Source organism: Rhinolophus ferrumequinum, chromosome 19, assembly GCF_004115265.2.
Source record: "Rhinolophus ferrumequinum isolate MPI-CBG mRhiFer1 chromosome 19, mRhiFer1_v1.p, whole genome shotgun sequence".
In the NCBI taxonomy this organism is placed as follows: Eukaryota; Metazoa; Chordata; class Mammalia; order Chiroptera; family Rhinolophidae; genus Rhinolophus; species Rhinolophus ferrumequinum.
In genome coordinates, this window is record NC_046302.1 from 10,849,901 (window position 1) to 10,865,232 (window position 15,332).

General features: G+C 34.1%; 1 protein-coding gene across 9 annotated transcripts in view; it reads right to left on the reverse strand.

Annotated features, from left to right (window-relative positions):
• Window positions 1–15,332, reverse strand: part of ARHGAP28 (Rho GTPase activating protein 28) — a 191,781-nt gene that overhangs the window by 18,296 nt on the left and 158,153 nt on the right. For all 9 annotated transcript variants that reach the window (XM_033087885.1, XM_033087892.1, XM_033087890.1 and 6 more), the window contains 3 exons: window positions 13,874–13,956; window positions 11,219–11,416; window positions 10,751–10,864 (listed from right to left, as the gene is read on the reverse strand). In XM_033087885.1, coding sequence (XP_032943776.1) covers window positions 10,751–10,864; window positions 11,219–11,416; window positions 13,874–13,956 — 395 coding nt within the window. The remainder of the gene's footprint in view (window positions 1–10,750; window positions 10,865–11,218; window positions 11,417–13,873; window positions 13,957–15,332) is intronic.

A 15,332-nucleotide genomic window follows, 5' to 3' on the forward strand; every position in this document is an offset into this window, starting at 1 on the left:
TTTTGGGGCAGGAAGAGCTTCATAACTTCAGAAGCTCTACACATCCCCCCAGGGAGGTGATGCCCTGAGACGCAAGCAACCTGCTCACAGAGGAGAAGCCCACCATTCAGGGAATCCTTCCATTGTGCAAGAAGCCAGAACAGTGCAGAGAAAATATAGCACTACAGCATGAGAGAAAATAAAAGGCTGCAGTTGGAGAAAAAATAAAACATTCTACCAACACCTACTGGAAAGCAAAAGAAAGACCTCTTCCTCTCAACCTGTTGCAGAAACCACTCCTGTAGATGCCTAGGAAGATAAATAATAACTCATTATTTGCCATAAATGACCAAGGTAACAAGACAGCTCAGAAGAAAATGAAAAGTCTTCAGAAAATGAACTTAAAGACATGGAAATATGTGACTTAAATGACAGGAAATTCAAGATTGCAGTTCTTAAAACACTCAATGAGATGCAAGAAATCACAGAGAGGTTGTTTAATGAACTCAGAAACACAATCAAAGAACAAAATGAACATTTTACCAAAGTGATTGAAATTTTTAAAAAGAACCAAATAGAATTTCTGGACATTAAGGACTCAATAAAAGAAATGAAGAATGAAATAGCCAGTTTAGGTAATACAGCTAACCAGGTGGAGGACAGAATCAGTGACATTGAAGACAGAAATCTGTAAATGACACAGATGGAGAAGAGAGACTTCTCCATCAGAAAGAGCAATATAAGAATAATGGGCATGCCAGAAGGAGAAGAAAGGGAGAAGGAAACTGAGAATATATTTAAACAGTCAATAAGAACTCCCCAAACTTGTGGAAAGCACTGGATCCTCGAATCCAAGAAGCAAATAGAACACCTAATTACCTCAATCTGAACAGGCCTTCTCCAAGGCACATTTTATTGAGGCTGGCAAAAATTAACGACAAACAAAGAATCCTCAAGGCAGCTAGGGAAAAGAAAACAGTAACCTACAAAGGAAAACCCATTAGATTTACAGCAGATTTTTCAGCAAAAGTCTATAAGCCAGAAGGGAGTGGAATCAAATAGTCATTGAAAAAGAGTGACTATTTTTTCAAAAGAGAAAAATACTATTGAAACAGAGAAATTATGAGCCCAAAATAGTATATCCAGCAAATATATCCCTTAGATATGAAGGAGGAATAAAGACATTTCCAGACATACAGATGCTGAGAGAATTTTCTAACACACGACCTGCACTACAAGAAATACTGAAGGACGTTATTCAACGAAACAAAAAAAACAAAAAAACTGCAAACTATGAGTAGTATTACAAACAAACAGACAGAAGCAGGAACTGGAAACCCCTATACCAAATAGGACACTATACACTGAAACTTAACATACAGGGTAGAGAAGAAAAGAAAAAAAACACTTAAAAAAAAAAACAGGGGAGAAAGACAACTTGCTACTGCAGTGCAGAAACTAACACACAGCATAAATAGGGATAATTTATGACTACAGAAACATAAAAGGGCAGATAGTAAAGGTCTGAATGGGCACAAGGAAATGGAGAAGGGAAGCATGCTGAAGAAAATACAATGCTCTAAATATGAAACATTCTTTTACATAAACTTAATGGTAACCACTAAAAAAAAAAAAGATCCAGAACTGAAATATATAACATAAAAAAAGAAGAAACAGAGGGAAAAATCATAGAATACCATCACATTGAAAAACAAACAGCAACAAAAAGGCAAAGAAACAATGGAGAAAACGTCCTCCCAGAAAACCAGAGATAGAATGATAGGAAATCCTCATATATCAATAATATCACCCTAAATGTAAATGGACTGAATTCATCAACAAAAAGGCATACAATAGCAGATTGGATAAAAAAACTTAACTTGACCATATGCTGCCTCCAACAGACACATCTCAGCTACAAGGACAAACATAGACTCAAAGTGAAATGGTAGAAATTGACACTCCAAGCAAATAATATTCAGAGAAAATCAGGTGTAGCCATACCAGTATCAGATGAAACAGACTTCAGGATACAAAAGGGAACAAGAGACAAAGATGGACATTTCATAATGATAAAGGGGACTTTACAACAAGAAGACATAACAGTCATCAATATATATACTCCCAATCAGGGAGCACCGAAATATACCAAGCAACTACAAACAGAACTAAAGGGAGAAATTGACTGAAACACAATTATAGTAGGGGACCTAAATACATCATTGACAACTATGGATAGAACGTCCCAACAGAAAATAGAGAAATAAATGCCCTAAATGACACATTAGATGAAATGGACATAATAGACATTTATAGAGCATTTTACCTAGAACATCATCAGACTATACATTCTTTTCTAGTGTCGACATGGAACATTGTCGACATAAAAAAAGCTTCAGCAAATTTAAAAAGATTGAAAGCATACCAAGCATATTCTCTGATCACAAGTCTTTGAAATTAGACATCAACTGCAAAAAGAAAGCAGGAAAAATCACAAACATGTCGAGATTAAACAACCTATTTTTAAAGCATGACTGGGTCAAAGAAGAAATAAGAGGAGAGATCAAGAGATACATAGAAACAAATGAAAATGAAAATACATCCTACCAAAATTTTTGGGACACAGCGAAAGCAGTTTTAAGAGGCAAATTTATATCATTACTCGCCTATCTCAAGAAAGAAAAAAAAATCCCAGATAAATAACTTCATATTATACCTTAAAGAACTAGAAAAAGAAAGGAAATGATAAAAATCAGAGCAGAACTAAATGAAATAGAGAACAAAAAGACAATAGAAAAATTAATGCAACAAAGAGCTGGTTCTTTGAAAAGATTAATAAAATTCACAAACTCTTGGCTAGACTCATTAAGATAAAAAGAGAAAAGACACAAATAAACAAAATCAGAAATGAAAGAGGGGAAGTTACCACGGATGCCACAGAAATACAAAGGATCATCCAAGAATACTATGAAGGACTATATCCCACCAAATTCAATAACCTAGAAGAACTGGACATGTTTTTAGAAACATATAGCCTTCTTAGACTGAATCACGAAGAATTGGAAAATCTAAAAAGATGGATCAACAGTAAGGAAATTGAATCAGTCATCTGAAACCTTCCCAAAGCAAAATTCCAGAACCAGATGGCTTCACTAGTGAATCCTACCAAGAGGATCTAATACCTGTCCTACTCAAATTCTTCCAAAAAATTGAAGAAGATACAATACTCCCTAACTCATTTTATGAGGCCAACATTACCCTGATACCAAACCCTGGTAAGGATAACACACAAAAAAGAAAATTACAGACCAATATCTCTGATGAATACAGATGCAAAAATCCTAAACAAAATTCTAGCAAATTGAATGCAACAACGCATTAAAAAGATTATACATCACGATCAAGTGGGTTCATCCCAAGGGCACAAGGATGGTTCAACCTACGCAAATCAAACAATGTGATACATCACATAAACAAAATAAAGCACAAAAATCATATGACTATATCAATAGATGCAGAAAAAGCATTTGACAAGATACAACGTCCATTTATCATTAAAACATGTAATAGAATGGGTATAGAAGGAAAATACCTTAACATAGTAAAGGCTGTATATGACAAACCCTCAGCTAATATCACAATTAATGGTAAAAAACTGAAGCCCTTTGCTGTATGTTCAGGAACATGACAGGGCTGTCCCCTATCACCTCTGGTTTTCAACATAGTATTGGAAGTCCTAGCCAGAGCAATCAGGCAAGACAAAGAAATAAAAGGCATCAAAATTTGGAATAAAGAAGTTAAACTGTCATTTTTTGCAGATGACATTTTACTATATATAGAAAACCCTAAACACTCACCAAAAAGCTATTAGAAACAATAATCAAATACAGTCAAGTTGCTGGCTACAAAATCAATGTACAAAAGTCCATTGCATTCCTATACACTAATAATGAAATCTCAGAAAAACAACAAAAAACAATTTCTTTTGCAACTGCAAGAAAAAGAGTAAAATATCTTTGAATAAACTTAACCAAGAATGTGAAACACCTGTATACTGAAAGTTATAATGTATGACATTTTTAAAAGAAATTGAAGAAGACACAAAGAAATGGAAAGACAGTCCGTGTTCATGGGTTGGAAGAATCAACATAGTTAAAATGGCCAGATTACGAAAAGCAATATACAAATTTAATGTAATCCCTATCAAAATCCCAATGGCATTTTTTAAAGATATAGAACAAAAAAATCATCAGATTTCTATGGAACCACAAAAGATCCTGAATCGCCAAAGCTATCCTAAGAAAAAAGAACAATGCTGGAGGTATCACACTCCCTGACTTCAGCTTGTACTATAGGGCCACAATAATCACAACAGTATTGTATTGGCAGAAAAACAAACACACAGACCAATGGAATAGAATTGAGAATCCAGAATTAAATCCACATAAACATGGACAAATAATTTTTGACAAAGAAGCCAAAAACATACAATGGAGAAAAGACATCCTCTTCTATAAATGGGGCTGGGAGATTAGAAAGCCACGTGCAAAAAAAGAATGAAACTGGACTATCTATTGCTGTGTACCAAAATTAACTCAAAATGGATCAAAGACCTAAACATAAGACCTGAAACAAACTACATGAGAAAAAAACACAGGCACTAAACTTATGGACCTTGGGTTCAAAGAGGATTTTATGAATTTGACTACAAAGGCAAGGGAAGTAAAAGCTAAAATAAATGAATGGAACTATACCAAAGTAAACAGCTTTTGCATAGCAGAAGAAACCGTTAACAAAATAAAGAGGCAACCAACCGAATGGGAGAAGATGTTTGCTAATAATGCCTCAGATAAGGAACTAATATCCAAAATATATAAGAAACTCAACAACAAAAAAAGAAAGGATCCAATTAAAAAATGAGCAGAGGACCTTAACAGACTTTTCTCCAAAGAGGACATACAAAATGGCCAATAGACGTACGAAAAAATGTTCAACATCACTAATCATTAGAGAAATGCAAATAAAAACCACAATGAGATGTCACCTCACACCAGTTAGAATGGTTATCATCAACAAGACAAATAATGACAAGTGTTGGAGCGGCTGTGGAGAAAAAGGAACCCTCATATACTGTTGGTGGGGATGCAGATTGGTGCAGCAGCTATGGAAGGCAGTGTGGAGGTTCCTGAAAAAATTAAGAGTAGAATTACTATATCACCCAGCAATCCCTCTCCTTGGTATCTACTCAAAAAATCTGAAAACATTTATCTGTAAAGATATATGTGCTCCGATGTTCACTGAAGCTTTATTTACGGTGGCCAAGACATGGAAACAACCAAAGTATCCTTCCATTGATGATTGGATAAAGACAATATGGTATATATACCCAATGGAATACTATTCTACAATAAGAAAAGATGAAATGGTGCCAATTGAGACAACATGGATGGATCTTGAGATTATTACCGTTTCCCTGAAAATAAGACCTAGCCAGACCATTAGCTCTAATGCGTCTTTTGGAGCAAATATTAATATGAGACCCGGTCTTATATTATATTATAATTATTATATAATATAATATTATATAATATAATATAATAATATATAAATATATTATAATAATATGTAATTATTATAATATAATATAATTATTATATAATATAATATTATAATTATAAACATTATAATTATAATTATTATATAATATAAGACCAGGTCTTATAGTATAGTAAAATAAGACTGGGTATTATGTTAATTTTTGCTCCAAAAGATGCATTAGAGCTGACTGTCTGGCTAGGTCTTATTTTCGGGGAAACACAGTGTGCTAAGCGAAATAAGTCAGACAGGAAAAGTCGAGAACCACATGATTTCACTGATATAAACTGAAAACAACAAAAGAACAAGATAAATGAAAAACAAAAACTCATAGACACAGACAATAGTTTAGTGGTTACCGGAGGGTAAGGGGTGAGGGGAGTGGTAGAAGAGGGTAAAGGGGATCAAATATATGGTGATGGAAGGAGAACTGATTCTTGGCAGTGAACAACAATGTGATGTATAGATAATGTATTACAGAATTGTATACCTGAAAACTAGGTAACTTTACTAACAATTGTCACCCAATAAACTTTAATTAAAATAAAAGAAAAGAAAGATCTCAAATCAATAATATAAACTTCCACCTTAAGAAACAAAAAAATGGCAAACTAAACTCAAAACAAGCATAAACAAGGTAACAATAAAGACTAGAGTTTTAATAAGGACTAGAGACTAGAAAAACAACACAGAAAATTAATGAAACAAAAGTTGGTTCTTCCACAACATTAACAAAATTGACAAACCTTTAGCTAGCTGACCAAGAAAAAAAGAAAAAAATCAAATTATTAATCAGGAACATAATTAGGGATATTACTGCCAACCTTACAGAAATAAAAAGGAATGTAAGAGAATATTATGAGCAATTTGCATACCAACAAATTAGGTAAACTAGATGAAATAGTCCTAAAAACATAAACTATCAATATTGATTCAAGAATAGAAAATCTGAATGGAGCCATAAGAAGAGATTGAGTCAGTAATAAAAAATATTCCTACAAGGGGTGGCTGGTGAGCTCAGTTCGTTAGAGTGTGATACTTTTAACACCAGGGTTGCTGGTTTGATCCCCACATGGGCCAGTGTGAGTTGCACCCTCCACAACTAAATTGAAACAACCACTTGAATTGGAGCTGATAGGTCCTCAAAAAAAAAACACTTACAAATAAATAAAAGTTTTAAAACAAATTATTCCTACAAATAAAAGTCCAGGATCGGATGGTTTCATTAGTGAATTCTACCACACATTTAAAGAAGAATTAACACCAATCAGTCTCAAACTCTCAAAAAAGAGAAGAGGGAACACTTCCTGGTTCATTCTATAAAGCCAATATTACCCTGATTTCAAAGCCAGACAAAGACGTGACAAGAAATTAAAACTATAAACCAATATCTCTTATGAATGTTAATGCAAAAACCCTCAACAAAATACTAGCAACCTGTCCAGCAGCATATGAAAGGATTACACACCTTATCCAAGTAGGATTTTCCCCAAGAATGCAGGGTTAGTCCAACATATAAACATCAATCAATATAACACCATATTAATAGAATGAAGAAACAAACCCAATTATCATCTCAATATATGGAGACAAAGCATTTGACATAAATCAGCATGATAAAAAAACACTCAAGAAACTAATAATACCAAGAAAGTTTTCTCAAACTATATGGGAATCTATGAAAAACTCACATATAACATCATACTTAATGGTGAAAGACTGAAACCTTTCCCCTTAAGATCAGGAACAAGATAAGGATCTCTGCTTTTGCCTTCTCACTTAATATTTTACCGAAAGTTCTAGCCAGGGCAATAAAGCAAGAAAAAGAAATAAAAGGTATCTGGAGTGGAAAGCAAGAAGGGAAATTATCTCTATTTACAGAAAATATACCACATACACACACACACACACACAGAGTGTGTGTGTGTGTGTGTCTGTGTGTGTGTGTATAAAATGTTAAAGAATCTACACAAACAAAACAAACCTTTTAGAATAAATGAATTCAGCAAAATTGCAGGGTACAAGACAAATATATATAAAATGTAGTTGTATTTCCATAGACTAACAAGTAACCATCCAAAAATTAATTAAGAAAATAATTCAGTTTATAATAGCATAAAAAATACTTAGGAATAAATGTGATCAAAGAAGTGTAAGATTATATACTGAAAACCATAAAACATTGAAAAAAATTATAGAAAACCTAAATAAATGGAAAGTTAACTCATTTTCTTGGACTGGAAAACTTAATATTATTAGGATGGCAATAGTCCCTATGAAAAGTCCAAGTACCTTTTTTTTTTTTACAGAAATGGAAAAATTGATCCTAAAATACATGTAGAAATACATGACCCTCCCAATCAAAGTTATTTGAAAGATTAAAAGTTGGAATACTCACATTTTTCAATGTCAAAACTTAAAGCTACAGTAATCAAAACAGTGTGGTACTGCCATAAGAATAGACATATAGATCAATGGAACAGATTAAGAATATAGAAATAAACTTAAATATCGATCATCAATTAATTTTTGATGCGTGCCAAGACAATTTACTGGGGAAAGAACAGCCTTTTCATCAAATCGTGCTGGGATAACTGGATAACCATATGCAAAAGAATGAAATTGTACCCCTACCTCATCTCATATATCAAAAATAACTCAAAATGGAACAAAGACATAAATATGAAAACTAAAACTATAAAATTCTTTGATGAAAACATAGGGTTAAAATCTTCATGATCTTGGATTTGACAAAGGATTCTTAGACATGACAACAAAAACATGAGAACAAAAGAAATAGTGAATAAATTATACTCCATCATAATTTAAAACTTTTGTGCGTCAAGGGATACAATCAACAAATTGAAAAGACAACTCCTAGAATGAGAAAAAATATTTTCAAATTATACATCTGATAAGGGAACTGAATCTAGAATACATGACGAACATTTACAACTTAATAATGAAAAGGCAACTAACCCAAACAAAAATGGGGAAGGTTCTAAATAGGCATTTCTCCAAGGAAGATATATGAATGGCCAATAAGCACATGAAAAGATGCTCAGCACCATAAGTCTTCAGGGAAATACAAATCAAAACCACAATGAGAAATTACTTTGTACCCACTAGGAGGTTAGAATAAAAGATTCTGATAACACCAAGTGTTGGTGAAGATATGGAGAAATCTGAATCCTCATACACTGCTAGTGCGAATGTAAAATTGTGCAGCTGCTTTGGAAAACAGTGACAATCCTCACGAGTCACACAGGGTTTGCTATATGACCCAGCATACACCCAAAAGAGTTGAAAACATATAGTCACAAAAAACTTGTATATGAATGTTTATAACAGCATTGTTCATAATAGCTAAATGGTATACCAAACCCAAATGTCCATCAGTGCATGAATGGATAAACAATATGAAATGTATTCATGTAATGGAATATTATTCAACCATACAAAGAAGTACTGATACATATTACTAGTTGGATGAACCATGAAAATATAATGGGAAGTAAAATATGCCAGTCGTAAAAACCCCACGTTATATGATTTTCATTCATTAAAAGTCCAGAATAGGGAACTCTGTAGAGACAGTAACCAGATTAGCAAATAGGTTGATTACCTATTGCTTAGGGCTGGTGGGTGGAAATGGAGCAGGCAGGGTTAAGGGGATGATGGCCAAAGGGTGTGGGTTTTTCTTCTGAGATGATGCAAATGTTCTAGAATTGTGTTACTGGCTGCACATATCTGTGAATATACTAAAACCCACTAAATTGTACATTTTAAATGGATGAATTGTATAATATGTGTGTTATATCTCAATATATATTTTTTAAAAGCGGGATATGAAATCAAATGAAAAAAAGGGGACGACATGAAGTAACAATGCATGCTACAATAAGGAAGAACCTTGAAAACATTAAGATAATTGAAAGATATCAGACACAAAAGACTACCTACTGTACAATTTCATTTAAATTAAATGTTCAGAATAGGTAAATCCGTAGAGACAAAAGTAAAGTATATCAGTGTTTTTCAGGGGCTGTGGGGTGGGGATAATGAGAAGTGAGTGCTTTATTGGTAGAGGGTTTCTTTTTGGGATGGTGAAAATATTCTGGAATTAGATAGTGGTACTGGTTGCATGACATTGAATATACTAAAAACAATGAATTGTACTTTTTAAAATAGTTAAAATGGTGAATTTTCTATTATGTGAATTGCTCTCAAAACAAATCAAAAAATTTTTTTTCCAAGTAAATGGCATGGTTCTACTTGATCTGAAGTCACTTTGCCTATAACCAGTAAGGGAAGACAGCCAGCCATTCATCATGATTGTGATACCCCTCTGCCTCGGTATTACTAGTCCATTCCCTGGGTGAACTTTCCTTTCTCCCTTCAAAATGCTATCCTTCCTTCAAGATGCAGCTCAAATGCCACTTCTTCCATGAAGTTGTCCCTAATTCCCCACGTTGGAGCACATTTCTTTCTCCTCAGCATGGTTCTGGCACATGGCCTGCCCAACTGATCTGGCATTTAAAGCATATTCCTTGCTCTTATACACATTTATCGCCCACATTAGTTGTAAATTCCTTTAAGGGCAAAGTGAATTTCATGTATCTCTGCATCCTCCGCAAGGTCAAATACTATGCCTGACACCCATGAGCGTTCTCAAATTAAACTAAGGCAATAAAAATAATGCTTCTAAAACACGTTTCCATTATATACTTCCACACAAACAACTGTGCGAACACAAAAATTCTTCGGAATGCAATGACGACTTGAGGATAAGATATTCTTTCAGTATCTAGTCAAGAAAGAAATCTTTCTACTTATTAGATATACTGAATACTGGAATGTTAAATTTAGTTCACAGGGACAAAAATGTCAACTTTCAGCATTTTTGAGAACCATTTTAGCCTTAAGTACTTAACTGAACAGAATATTAAATAATCTTCATGATAGAGATATTTCAAGAGCTTCAACGAAAAAGTACATAATTCAATAAAATATTACCCTTTGATGGACACCATTTCCACAATGTTTATATAGTCACAAGACTGATACTTTATGAGGCTATAAAATTTTGGGTTCTAAATTACAAGCTACTTCATACTTCATTTTGAGAAATAAAAACCTGGGTAGCGACAATATTTGCACCCTCCTTTGTTTTTACCTCTCGTTCTATGGTCTTCCTCCTTAGCAACTTTTTGACACTTGGGAGCTGCTTCTTCAACAACATCGTAGCTTCATTCATTCTTCTAACTTGAGTGATTAAGAAAGATGGAACCTGGAGAAGAAAAAGAGCTTGACTAGAAGGAAAACACTTGAATTAAACCTTCCTAGTAGATTCTGTATTCAGTTAAGGAAACTCCTTCTGGCCACTCAGTATCCTGGAACCAGGAACTGTGGCATTTGTCCTTGTGAAGATTAGAAAACACCTATTAGGATTCTTGTTCAAAAGAGAGAACGTGCTCAGGAGGAGCCCTTAAAGAACGTATAAAGATGCCACCTGCAACCGGGGATTCTATCATCGTATTTCCTCCCTGCGACTAAGGGCATTGCTTGCTCATGGAGCCTTTAGGTTTCCTGGTTGCTGGTTGACTTCCAAGGAGTACGTCACAGTCACCGCATGGTTACTCACCTTCCACAAGATTTTCTGGTACTTAAGCATTAGGCGGATGATATGGGCTGCAGTGTTTGCTAACAGTAATTCTTCATAATCAGAATGTTTGCTTCTACTGAAGAAAAGGTTTGGTGCCATTACAGTAGAAATGTTCCATATACTCATTCGGTTTTTTGATTCGTTGGCAATGACTTTATTGAAGAATGTCATGAGGGCCTAAAAAGAAACAGCATTGTGTCACACTATTGTAAATTATTAAAAGGCACCACTGATCACTATCATTTATTTCTATACCCATTCAGTGTGCCTCTGGAAAACTGTCAGAATATTGTCAGAAGTTTAGAATAGTTAAATGTCATGTTTCTCTTTTACTTGCTTAAAAGTGCTAATGAGAAATGTGAACAGTTTATTCAATTCTTTGCTTCATAAAAGTAACTTTCTTTTTACAAAGTTTATTATGTTGGAGTCTATCTACATAATAGTTTACATTTTCTTATTGTCTTTTATATTAAACAAGTTTGACAAATATTAAAATTAAATAGTAAACTGGGAAGAGAAAACATTGCAGCTCACAACAACGTGAAATGCAGTTTTGTTGTGAAGGAAGAAAAGTAATTCTAAAATACACCTTTAATTTAAAGCATTACTGTTAAAAACTATTTACTGTTTCCTTGGGGTGGGGACGGGGGAGTTAAGAAATGAGTATCTCATTCCTCAGCCCAAATGTAAATACAATTCAAAATTTTAAAATTTTACTTTTTGGTTGTCTTTTTTCAATTGCTTTTTCAATTTTGGAATCTTCAACCGACCAAAAGAAAAGGCTTACATGCAGCTGTTTTCAACATTAAAAAAAAGAGATTTGAGAAAGCTTAATAAAAGTTTGGCTGAGCCACCAAAGTATAAATGCTTCTCAGACCTTCTGAAATTCACCAAGGGGACTGAAATCCTCAACGGAGATACTTTGTAGTTTTCCAAGTTTGAATTCTGCTACAGCATTTGTAATGAGAAAATGGATAGCACATAAATAATAATAGTTAACATTTATTTGAGGGTTTATTGTGAGCCAGGCATTATTCTTAGTAAATATATATATATATATATATATATATATATATATATATATATATATATATCTCCACTCATTTTATCACCAGTCCAAATCCTGTGAGGTAGGTACTATTATTAACACTGTTTTTCAGATAAAGAAACTAAGGTAGAGAAGGACTGATAGCTTTGCCCAGCATCAGTTCATTAAGTGACAAAGCCAGGATTTGAACCAAAGAAACCCGATTCTTTAGCCAGAACTCTTGATCTCTATACTACACCAACTTCAATCTTAGTTCTAGTCATGATTTAGAATCGAAGGAGGGAAGGACGGAGGGAGGAATAGAGGGAGGGAAAGAGAGAGGAGGAATAGAGGGAGGGAAAGAGAGAGGAGGAGAGAGAGAGAAAGAGAGAGAGAGAAAGACAGAGAGATTGAGTCTTTACCAGTCCTGTAATATTGTTTGATGACCTTCTGTTACAAATGTATTGAATTATTTGATAATTGCTGCATCCTCAGTTATATGAAAGGGTAGGTGACATTTTGACCCAGATATCCGAAACCAGATACATTTTTTTTTGATAAAAGAACATTGTTTAGGCAAAGCCTAAAAGCAAGCTGATAAATTTCCAGCTTTTGAAAAATTACCAAATTATATTAGAAAAAGACATTCTTATGTCATAGCCAACCCCCATCTTCAAGTTGAGGATATAATATAATTAACACATTATAATTAACATAGATGATTTCATTATGTAGGAGGAAAGGTCCTTACCAAACTGAAATGTTTGATGAGAGGTTTATTAAAAATCATCTCTGTTTTCAGCATTATGTTTACTGGCCTCAAGATTATTGGCCCTTTCCAAGTCATCCTTACCTCATTTCAAAGATTCTCAACATCTGTTTTACATATATCAAAATTCCTATTGTATACAGAATCATTATCAAAATAGCAAAAGAAAATTCAAGTTTTACCAATATACAGAGAAGAAATGAATTTGAAATAAAGGGAGGGATATTTGGGGCAAAGAACTATGGAATAGGATTCTATCAAATGTTTTATTATATGTTAATGAAAAAAGCATTTTTCTGAGCTTAATTTTCCTAATCTGTAAAGCGACCAGATCCTATGAGGTAATCTCTAAAATTCAGATTGTAGAACTCTTTAAATTGAATTGAATTTATAAATTGTAAGTCATAAACATTTAAAATTTTATTTAAATTAGTGATTTCAAATTTCTTCCCCAAGGACACTCATCACATCTTTTGCCACTAAAGTGGGCAATTGCAGACCAACAATTATAGAGTTTTATATCTTATAACGTATACGATGGTCTCATTTACTTCTGAGATTATTCCAGTTAGGTCTTTTATCTTTGATTTTCCTACTCATAACCCTAGCTCAGTGCCTGGTGTGTGGTAGACACTTAATAGCTCTTAACAGATTAAGTGAATGAAAATTAAATGTTCAAATAAGATTCCAGGATTTACTTTTCCTCAGGAGAGAACAGCAGGGGGAATGTGGAAAGGCAGTAGGTTTGCAGCACGCTCAGCTGGCTTAGTAAGTGGTCATCTTAGTTTTCATTTTTCCAGCTGAGCCAATGACAGACCATAAGGTCAATACAACGTACCTGGGCTGTGTCCCTGTTGGCATCAGGCAGTGCCATGACCATGAGGTGTAAGGCTTGAAATTGTACTTTGATGTGAGGCCCTCCTAATAAAACAAAACAAAAAGAACCACACAATTGGAACACCACGGATGTATTCTGACAGCATTCCTTGCTAATATCGGGTGGCACAGAAAAGATTCCGACAGGTCTGGATGGTACGGAATCAATTTTTGTGCCCAACAATGTAAATTGGTTTGCTTGGACAAAGGTCTCAGTTTATCAACTCCTCTTTCACATCACATGATGCCATTGTCAAGGCAGGTGACCAACAAGATCCTCAAAATAATTCTGGATTTGTATAACTTTTCCCTTTTCAAAGTACTTTCACAGATCTTGCTTTACTTTTATGCTACAAACAGAACGCTTAAAGCTCAATTCAAGAGAAAATAAATCTTGCTTCCATATAAAGAAGGAGCAAAGTATAATTATTGGGCGCATAGATCATAGAACCAGATTCAAATCCTGCATCTACTACTTAGCCACTGACTGATCTTGGTCAGGCTATTTAATCCCTCATCGCTTCTATTTTATCATCCATAAAACGGCAGTAGTCATCATACCTACCTCCCTGGGCTGTTCCAAATATGAAATGCATTAAAACTCAAAAGGATTAAAGACTTGTACATAAGACCTGAAACCATAAAACTCCTAGAAGAAAACAGGCGGTAAGCTCCTTGACATAAGTCTTGGTGATGAATTTTTGAATCTGCTACCATAAGCAAAGCAACAAAAGGAAACATAAACAAGTAAGACTATATCAAACTGCAAAGCATCTGCACAGGAAAGGAAACCATCAACAAAATGAAAAGGCAACCTACTGAATGCAAGAAATATTTGCAAATCATATATCTGATAAGGGGCTAATAGACAACACATATAAAGAACTCGTACAACACAATAGCAAAAACCCCCAAACAATCCAGTTAAAAAATGGGCAGAAGATCTCAGCAGACATTTCTCCAAAGAAGATATACAAATGGCCAATAGACATATGAAAAGATGTTCAACATCACTAATCATCAAGGAAATGCAAATCAAAACCACAGTGAGATATCACCTCATACCTGTTAGAATGACTATTATCAAAAACACAAGAAATAGCAAGTGTTGGAAAGGACATGGAGAAAAGGAAACCCTTGTGCACTGTTAGTAGAAATGTAAATTGGTGCAGCCACTATGGTAAACAGTATGGAGCTGTGTCAAAAAATTAAAAGCAAATTTATCATATGATTCAGCAATTCTACTTCTGGATATTTATCTGAAGAAAACAAAAACACTAACTCGAAAAGACATATGCACTCCCATTTTCACTGCAGCTTATTTACAGTAGTCAAGATATGGAAGCAGTCTAAGTGTCCATCAATGAATGAATGGATAAAGAAATTGTGTGATATTTATGTATATGTATACATATATATAC